The following is a 9,787-nucleotide window of genomic DNA, read 5'->3' as shown; positions in this document are numbered from 1 at the left end:
GAAACGGTATCGCGGGACACGAAATACGAGCTACGTATGAAGTTCACTTGTTGCACCTAAAGGAGGAACACGGGAATAATCAATGAATGATTAATTCGCGAACAAGAATTATTTTATTCTTTTTTGTTTTCTTCGTAGAATGTATTAGTATAATACAATATATACTAGTGACATTAAAATTACATTCATCGCTTGAAAAAAATCGATGATATTGATAATTTTTGGTAACGTATAATAAAAATGATATAAGCGTTACATACTTATTTATCTCTATACATACATCTCTGTAATAATCGTTTCTCTAGTTACACGATTGAACATGTTTCTCCGTGTATCACGAACCAAGAAATACAATCTGCGCCTTGGTTCATAGCCCTTCGTTTTAAAATATCTTTTCGACCGCCGTGGCCAATTCAATTCCCCGGACCAAGTATTCGTCGCGTTTAGAGACACAGTGGATCGTGTCTAAGTTCGTAAACGTGAATTAATTTCCGACACATTTTGGCCAGGCCAGGCCACCGCAAGACATCGATACGATAACGTATACTACAACCTGTAACATTCGTCAGATCGCTTATCTTTAACAGAATTCGATAAATTGAGTCGAAACTACTTACAATAAGGATCACTCCAACGATAACGTAAATTTTAACGTTCTTCCAGAACAATGAACGCGCCAAGTTTCTACTGGTTTTCCTAAATGTGACTGACTAAAACATAATTCAATATACATTACTACTTCAGGGTCATTAACATGTGTGCAGAAAATTAAAATTTTACGTACATTGGCAGTTAGATTGTCGGTCTTATTTACGAGAAGCTCTAGTCGTTCTCCGCGCATAGCTACATTATCTATATTCTTTACCATTATGTCTTTCAGTTCATCTAATTCGCCATGAACTTTAGATATTATGTCAATGTCTTGATTGGATTCACTGTAGTATTTCTAAACAGAGACTAGATTGTTATATTTATGTTCCATATATTCAGAACTGTATTAGTTCTATATTTGTTCCATACCATTTCATTAGCTAGAACTCTGGCAAAGTCTGAGTTCATTGCGTACGCTACTGCAGTTTGTGCACCTTGATCATAAACGGTTATAAACCTTCTTTTAATTTCTGTGAGATACAAAAATGCCCTTGATCTTTGAAAATCCTGTAATACAAAAATATGCAATTATTTGTATTCTATGATTTTATTAAATTTCATGTGTGGTTCACTACTCACATCATCGGTGATACACATATAAATAATATTATTTTCACAGATATAGTGAAAATGGTAAGGTCCTTTTGTATATGTTAATTTGTCATTTTTTGGTGGAATCTTTTCCAGAATTTTTTCTATCATCTCCTCAAAATTCCCTGTGCAGGAGGCATATTTTGCCAACACAACTGTTCCTCGAGCCACCACACTGAATAAAATTGGCATGATGAATGCTGTAACACAAGGAGCAAAATTACTTAGAATGTAAGAGGACCCAAACTCTGGGACTAGCAAGCAATAAATGACGAATCAAGAAGAATTCTTCCGCTAAGCGATAAGATTTCGTTTACAATTCGATTTACTCATCCGCTATCACTATGAATAATATTATAAACGATAAAGCTGGTCAAAAATATTCCTTCAAAAGGAAAAAGAAATAGTTATCATAGTTTAGATAACAAAAAAGTTATCAGAAAAATTACGATAAAATCATAGAACAAAGGAACTAGTATGATAGATAAAAGAAACGTCATAGATTCCTAACCTCCAAAATTACTCTGGAGAGTTTTACGAACTTGTCACGAACATCTAAAACACAACCACTGAAACAATTTAAAAAGTACAAACATGTTGACACAATTGATGTTCGAATTCACTAATATCACCGATCGACAACTTCCACGACCTACCTTAATAAATTAAGCGTTAAGAACAGGAAAATAACCGTGTGACTTTCTCTATACTGATATTAAAATTAGTCAAGATTTCCCTTTTGAAGTAGCATCTGTAAACAATGTGTCCGATAAACAAATTATCAGTTTATCGAAAACAATCCAAAGGAATCAAAACAGATCTTTACTCCGAATCAACAACTTGTGCGACTGTCGTCAGCACATGACAGTTGAATCATTGTCAACTTTGTGATCTATTAGTACCACGCAAGCGTATCACACTCGGCTCGCATTTTAAATCATTTTAGAGTACATTATAATTCTCAAGAAATAGACTAATATCTCTGTATTATATTTTACAACGTTTGTTAGTACTAACGTTTGTTAGTATCATTTGTATCAAACGTGGTATCAAGGTTTGTGGTGTAATTAGAGGAGAATCATCTTGATACATTTAGGTCACATTCAATTAATAATACTTAGAGAAACTTCGGAATACTGTTATATACTGATTCTGGGCAATTATTACAGATATTCTTGTTTTTTTGGAAGGAAACATTTATGAGAACGGTTATTGCGACTCGAATGAAAATTTCAATGTGATTCTCTATATTACCGATGATAGACAATATAGTATGCGACTTTTAAACACATAAACCCCATATTTGGAATATATTGTAAATTTTGTAATATCAATATTAATAAATATATAGCATATTAATCATTAAAATTAATGTTAATTAAATTAGAAAAAAATGGACAAAGTGGCGCCATCTCTCCGGCGAACAGGGTGAACTAATCGAAAAAAATGCATGTCCGAATACGCATATAAGGAAATTATAAAAAGTCATATTTCGTAACTTTTACCACATATTATGATTCTTGAGAAATTTTTAAGCAAATTTCTATTAACATTTGATGCATTTTATCGCCGATTAAGGTCAAAAAATAAAATATTGAATTAGGTCCAGAACGGTACTAGTGGCGCCATGTTTCCTGTACCGCCATGTTTGCTGCGCCGCCATGTTTGCTGTGGCGCCATCTTGCGGTAGGAGGAGCGAACTAATCAAACTGCAGTCTCAAAAGTGTGTAGTTCACCCCGTTCGCCGAAGAGATGGCGCCACTATATAATTATAATAAAAATTCAATTTATATTGATTTTTGTGATTAATATGCTACGAAGGTATGCTATATGTTATATAAAACTGTTTACTTGCAAAATTTGATAGATGTCATGATGGTTTTCTAAAGTTTCAGAAAATAAATAAAAATTCAGAAAAGAGGGTCAAAAAGTCACGCGGTTTATAGAACTCTGTTAACTATTTCTACACTGTTTCGAATAAGAAAATCCAATAGTATCGCATGGAAAATTCGTTCGAATTTTTCCTCGTCCGAGATGCGCATGTCAGTCGATTGAAGACGTTTGCATGCCAGTTTCCGTAGTTCTGTAGTTGCGCGCAGTTCGTCATACGTGGTTCCCTGTGGATAACGGATCTCACAGCGAAACCTACATGAGGCTCAGTTCTTCATCGACCGCACAACGGCTCTAACTCCTCTCGTGACCATTGTCCATCGCCTTCGAACCGTTCCTGCTCCACGGTTCCAGCGACCTTGACAATGACGCTAGGTAAGTTACCATTATCTCGTTAGTTTCATCGCTCAATCTCAAAATTGTCGGATCAGTGTTATTTGCAGATGAGTTTCAAATGGACCATCGAATCTCACATATTGATTCGAATCATGGTCCTATGTGAACACTATGTCATTCACAAACTCATACTCCATTCTCTCACAATTATAATTTCAGAAGTTTGTAAGAAATTAAAATTTAATCAAAACATGTACACATGACCTAATAGTCTCATTACTAAAGCTACACTGTTTTGTTTGTATTGCTTGAATAAACGGTTGGCATTTGAAATTATTATTGTCGCGATTATTACATAAATGTCTCCGTGATGTAATAACTGCTTCTCTTGTAACATTTTACAAAGATTTTTTTGTTGTATTTCCCACGTTTCTTGCAGCACTGACATTCAAAGCTTAACGCGTGTATCAGTATTTAGCACAGATAACATTAGCATAGTAATTTCTATTTTTGCACGCAGTTACAATATACAAAAAAGAGCAAGCCAAAAAGAAAATTCTGATAACATTTGTTAGAATTTGCTCGTGCACGTTGGGGAGCAACGCCCTATGGTATTGATTCGAGACGAAGGGTCTCATTAGACCTTTCCCTTCTTTCCGAGTCGCACGAAAACCCCGAAATCGATAATATCAAACGTTACATGTAAACGCAGTACAATTCATCATTTACGTTAATAATCGTACTACTACAGTGGTACGTGCTGACCTTATGGTGCACTCAGAAGCTGTGCCGAGATGATTACATCTATTTGTTTGCGTCTAGCCTACGTAGATGATACGTAATAACCTGTTAACTGCCATAACGAAAAAAGACGTAGCAAAACATATTGAAAACCAAGTGAATTATATTTAAATTTAAAGATAAAATATTTATCAAAATGTTACTTGACCTCAAAAGTTTCCCCTGTTACATTAATTGCTTGATTAAATTGCATGAGGCGTAAGTAATCGTACCAAGGTACGCAGCTTTTTTAAATCATTATATAATCTTTATAATGATAATGTTATCACAAAAGTATCAATGCCACGTTTTGCTTCGAGAGATAATATTTAGCTGTATATTATTCCCAAGGTTTCATTCATAACGTGCAATAAAATCAAAAAATTGCTACAAAAGTAGAACTATTTTTAGAAAGAAACAAAATGCGCTCGAAAGAAGTAACTGTTTTTCCAACTTATTATATTTTATAAATTTGTCGCTGGAAATGCAGTTAGACAGGAAATCGAGAGAAACAAGAACACGTAGGCAAGAAAAAAGGCTATGTAAAATACAGCATTCCGTATGCATTTCCGAAAGTACATCGACCCGTTCGACCCACTTTCGCATAACTGTGACAATATCAGCGTTTAATAAAAAGCATGTACCCATCATTTCCAGTTCAGCAATAAATATTATCTCAACGATTTCTGTTTCTCGGAACAAAATTATCCAGGTACCGTTAACGGTTTTCCTTTAGTGGTTCAATTCACGCCGTCCAAACAACTCGCTCTCTAATTTCGCACGTTACGATAATTCTTTACAGAACAAATCACACTCGCTGATAACAGAAACTTATCGGTTATCGCTTATTTCACAATCTTGTTTGGAAAAGAGATTCATGCTCTGGTTGACACGACTTTAGGTAGTGTCGAAAGCCTGGTGTGCAGCGTTCAGGAACGCTCGTTGGGGGTCCTGTCTTCTTTTTTTTTCATCTACTTTGCTTATTTGCATTGCAAATTGCTCGACTTTGCGCGAGTCTAATGACTAGCAGATAGTAAGTTGCCAGCTCATTGTCGGTTATTTCTGATTTTACCTTACTTTGCTTATGAAGATGCGATTTAAATATGCATTTGATAATTTTCTATGTTGTCTAGTGTTAGGTTGCTAAGTTCTGTACAGTCATGCTTGGTATTACCATGTTTTATAGCGTTTAATTAGCGCGCGTGGATTCATCAAGTATTGCCTTGTCAAGGATTTACACGTTGCGTATGTCACTACTGACGTATTCCCAGAATACTATATATGTATACTGATTACTTTGTGACTAGATCAGTATAAGAGAAGATGTCTACATTGCCAGGTCTCTACATCCACAGATCCCTGCATGGTCAGATCTCTACACCCTCAGATCCCTGTATCGTTAGATCTCTACATCCACAAACCTCTATATCCCCATTTTTCTATCTACTCAAATTTCTATCATCCGAATTCTCATATTCTCAAATTCCTATGTGCTCCAATTCCCACAGCCTCGAATTCCTGCATCCTCGGGTATCCATATTCCTAGGTCCCTACATCCTCAGATCCCTGCATTGTCAGATCTCTACATCCCCAAACTCCTATGTCCCCAAATCCCTATGACCCTAAATCCCTACGTTCCCACATTCTCACATCCCTGAATCTCTGCATCCTCAAATCCCTACATCCCCAAATCCCCACATCTCCAAATCTCCACATCCCCGAATTCTCACATCCCCGAATCCCCACATCTTCAAATCTCCACATCCCTGAATTCTCATATCCCCGAATCCCCACATCCTCGAATCTCCACATTTCCGAATCCCTACATCCCCAAATCCCCACATCCTCGAATCTCCACATTTCCGAATTCCTACATCCCCAAATCCCCACATCTCCAAATCTCCACATCCCCGAATCCCCACATCTCCAAATCTCCACATCCCTGAATTCTCACATCCCCGAATCCCCACATCTCCAAATCTCCACATCCCTGAATTCTCACATCCCCGAATCCCCACATCCCCGAATCCCCACATCCCCAAATCCCCACATCCCCAAATCCCCAAATCCCCAAATCCCCAAATCCCCAAATCCCCAAATCCCCAAATCCCCAAATCCCCAAATCCCCAAACCCCCAAATTCCTAAATCTCCGCCTCTCCAAATCCCCAATTCTCAAACCCCAAACTCTCATTTTCCCAAATTCTTCCAGATGTCCACACTTACAATTTCCATACCTCCATACCCCACACTTCCAATTTATCCAAAACCCATTGAATAAAGCAATCCGTTCCTGCCAGGAACCGCATATTCATCTTCCATCGCGGTTTCCAGCGAACGATTTTGCAACGGACCGTTTTGCATGGTCGCTTCACCGTTGAGAATTAATCGTTGGGCTTGTTGCGAACAGATACCACGCGTTTGACGTACATGTCGGCGGCAGCGGTTGGCGCCGGGACGGTGGTCGTGTTCCTGTGGTGGTGGTGGACCAGCAGGCAGAAGGACAAACTACCCTCGGAATGGCGGAGGGTCGGAGAACTCAGTAACATGCTCGTGTTCCCGGTGAAGTCGCTTGGGCCTATACGAATGAACGCGATGGAGTGCACGCAGCTGGGTCTGAAGTCTGGCTGGCTGAGGGACAGGACGTTGATGCTCATCGATCTTAATGGACGCTTTGTTACTGCCAGACAGCATCCGAAAATGGTTCAGGTGAGAGATTTTATGTCGGGTATTCTCTGATAAGGCATTTGGTTGAGTGTTTGATAAAGGATTTGTTGTATAAATACTTTGTTTGAAACGTTCATATGTGGTACACGTGAGGAACGAAAAATTGTTCGAAATGTGATAATGAAAATTGGTACAGCCAAAATTACACGAGGTTTTACACTGTTATTACAAGAGGTTTTTGAAAAGATTAATGTCTGGATGGTGCTGTATTAATTATTACTACATTATAATTACTGAGTTATTAGCATTGTAAATGTAGGCATTCTTCCTTCAAATTATCTAAAATTATCTCATGATTAATAGAGAGTGCAAAACTGTGCAAAATTAGCAAATGTTTAGGAAAATTTTTCAGTTTGATGTCAATGTACGTAGATGTAGTAAAACATACAATGTATATACTATGTAAAGTAGGAAGGCCTAATTATTACCCAGATATACAAAACAGATATGTGCCTTTCACCGCACTTTAAATAATCGTGCCACGATAAGAAGAATAATTACTTCTTCTACCACGCTGTCCTCGTTCACTTGATCGATAAAACTAATCTAATCGAGGTATCTTTGAGGAGAAAAATACTATCGCGTAAAAAGCGGAGAATCTCAAGGCAGAATTACCCGTGAAAGCTGGCGATAACGTGGCCATCCGGTCATTTTTTCTTTCGTACCTCTTCATGGGTTGTTAGGCCCCGTTAGCAGTCCTATGAGTCTCTATTTTATCCCTCCAAGTCGACGTTTTAATTCAGGAAACTTTTATAATCGGAATTAACGATCCATTTTATCGCGGTGGAAACTCACGGAATTTACCGTTCCGTTCGTTGAATTAATTCCACGAGCGTTTTTCCTTTGAAAAGTTCTTTCTTATGAAATTTTGAATGTGACTTAATTTTTTTTTAGATATTATTCGGTCGGAAATTTGGGATTTAGGGAGTTAGGGATGTAGGGATTTGGGGATGTAAGGATTTGGGGATATAGGGATTCAGGGATGTAGGGATTTGGGCATATAGGGATTCAGGGATGTAGGGATTTAGGGAAGTAGGGATTTACGGAAGTAAGGATTTAAGGATGCAGGACTTTAGGTCGTAGTGAGGTAGGAACTTGGTAACACGAAAATTTAGAAATACCAAAACTTACAAATTTAAAAATTTGAAATTTCAGAAATTCGGGACTTGAGAACTCAAAAATTGTTCCCGTAAACTTCTAAATTTCTACCACAAAAATATGCACTAATTCACATAAGTGCCTCCTATCCCCAAAAAGAAATCGTACCTCGTCACGCCTTCGTGCCTCCACGTCCCTACACGGAAACGTACATTGTTTCCGTCTCAGATTACAACGAAACTGAAAGAATCTATTATTACAAGGTATCGCCCAGTGTTACTGAATCGGTTCTCACGCTATCAGCTCCTGGAATGATGTCCATGTCCATCGATCTGTCGCAAGTCAACGGCAAAGGATTCCGCGTGGCGGTGTGGGGTCAACCCGTGCAAGCGTGCGACTGCGGCGAAGAAGCTGCCCGATGGTTGTCGCGCTTCATCCTCCAAGAAGACACCGGTTTTCGATTGGTTTACTACCCGTTAAGTCATCCTACCAGGGAGGTCAGGCAGAAGAACAAGTATTTCCCGTTGACCTGCGAGGACACTGTAAGTTTCAAGATGCAGATAATTGACACGGTTTCTACGAACTTGACACTTTCAGGGTGCCTATCCGGACGCTACAAGTTATAATCTGATAAACGAGAGTTCGGTGGCCGAGTTGAACTCTCGGTTGGACAATCCGGTTATCTGGGAACAGTTTCGTCCGAACTTCGTAGTGAAAGGCGCTGTGCCGTATGAAGAGGACAGTTGGGAGTGGGTGAAGATTGGAGACGTGATCTTCAAGAACGTGATGCCCTGCACCAGATGCATTTTTACAACAATCGATCCGGAAACTGGGAAAAAGGACCCGAAAGCGGAGCCGTTGAAAACGCTGAAAAGGTACTTAACTGATAGTATATTTAGATATTAACACTATACAACACTCCAGAAATACTTGAAATTTCCTTTATACATATGTAGGTAATATTAGAAGACTATATCTTGGAATCAGAACTTTTATATCTGATAAAGAGGTCTTAAAATTGAGAACGTGATAAAGTAATGATAGCACAGATCCCCAGTTATCATTGAGTATTAAGAGTATTAGAATATATCTCATAATTGTGGAAATAAATCCTATCTTATCAGCGTTGTCAAGTACTATACCTTATACGAATGTATCCTACAGTTACAGGCAAATAACGGATCCACTTTACCGTCCAATGACCGGCGAGAGTCCAGTGATGGGGATTCACCTTGGGCTTAGATCCCCTGGTGGAACGGTGCGCATAGGGGATCCAATTTACGTCGGAGTACCTGATAAGAAACCACCATTGATCTCGCCTCCATAGCTACATCGGTGGGCTTCATGCGAGGACGAAATGTTCGTGTTTGCGGAAGCCCAACCCTCGCCAAAAAAAGATTTGGCCAAAGACTCAACGCAAGAAAGCTCGTAGCGAGTGCAAACGAGGCCTAATTCGCGAGAGACGCTACTCGTGGATCTTCCAGTCGGAAACAATAATAGCGTACATGAAAGTGTTCACGCGACCGTGTGATAGATAATATTTCTACGAATATTATTTTGCCGATTATAATGTGCTTAAAATGATCGAGGTTCCTCGAGTGTATTTTTTCTAAATATTGAATCAACGTTGCCAAAGTCAACGATCGTTGTTTGTAACGAAGTATACTAATAGGAAATAAATGAAGGAAGCGTGTCTTCCATTTCGATAGAATTCTC

The 9,787-nt window shown here is 38.6% G+C and overlaps 2 protein-coding genes across 4 annotated transcripts; one reads left to right on the top strand and one right to left on the bottom strand.

Annotated features, from left to right (window-relative positions):
• Positions 1-94: 94 nt before the first annotated feature.
• Vamp7 (vesicle-associated membrane protein 7) lies at positions 95-2,138 on the bottom strand. Of its 3 annotated transcripts, none has more exons than XM_012282973.2 (7): positions 1,899-2,138; positions 1,754-1,811; positions 1,231-1,442; positions 1,021-1,158; positions 785-946; positions 618-710; positions 95-553 (listed from the first exon to the last, which is right to left on the bottom strand). In XM_012282973.2, the coding sequence occupies exons 3-7, from the start codon at positions 1,432-1,434 to the stop codon at positions 485-487; spliced, it is 666 nt and encodes a 221-aa protein (XP_012138363.1). In that variant the 5' UTR covers positions 1,435-1,442; positions 1,754-1,811; positions 1,899-2,138; the 3' UTR covers positions 95-484. The 3 variants fall into 3 exon arrangements, with proteins under 3 accessions (XP_012138363.1, XP_012138364.1, XP_003702243.1); XM_012282974.2 differs by having other exon boundaries at positions 1,754-1,797; XM_003702195.3 differs by lacking the exon at positions 1,754-1,811 and having other exon boundaries at positions 1,899-2,137.
• A 1,175-nt stretch (positions 2,139-3,313) lies between these two features.
• LOC100876503 (Mitochondrial amidoxime reducing component) lies at positions 3,314-9,782 on the top strand. Its single transcript, XM_003702196.3, has 5 exons — positions 3,314-3,507; positions 6,657-6,955; positions 8,335-8,613; positions 8,669-8,946; positions 9,236-9,782. Exons 1-5 carry the CDS (start codon positions 3,498-3,500, stop codon positions 9,396-9,398), a joined length of 1,029 nt encoding a protein of 342 aa, XP_003702244.1. The 5' UTR covers positions 3,314-3,497; the 3' UTR covers positions 9,399-9,782.
• The last annotated feature ends 5 nt before the right edge of the window (positions 9,783-9,787 follow it).

The sequence above is a fragment of the Megachile rotundata genome, chromosome 12, assembly GCF_050947335.1.
Source record: "Megachile rotundata isolate GNS110a chromosome 12, iyMegRotu1, whole genome shotgun sequence".
In the NCBI taxonomy this organism is placed as follows: domain Eukaryota; kingdom Metazoa; phylum Arthropoda; class Insecta; order Hymenoptera; family Megachilidae; genus Megachile; species Megachile rotundata.
Note: the sequence above shows the minus strand (reverse complement) of the source record. Positions and strands in the feature narration are given on the sequence as shown.

Coding starts and splice junctions, on each gene's coding strand:
- Vamp7 (XM_012282973.2), bottom strand. CDS start 1,434: ATGCCAATTTTATTCAGTGTGGTGGCTCGAGGAACAGTTGTGTTGGCA. Junction 711..784: donor CCGACAATCTAACTGCCAAT/GTACGTAAAATT, acceptor ATTATGTTTTAG/TCAGTCACATTTAGGAAAAC. Junction 554..617: donor TCGTTGGAGTGATCCTTATT/GTAAGTAGTTTC, acceptor CGAATGTTACAG/GTTGTAGTATACGTTATCGT.
- LOC100876503 (XM_003702196.3), top strand. Junction 8,614..8,668: donor CGTTGACCTGCGAGGACACT/GTAAGTTTCAAG, acceptor TGACACTTTCAG/GGTGCCTATCCGGACGCTAC. Junction 8,947..9,235: donor CCGTTGAAAACGCTGAAAAG/GTACTTAACTGA, acceptor TGTATCCTACAG/TTACAGGCAAATAACGGATC.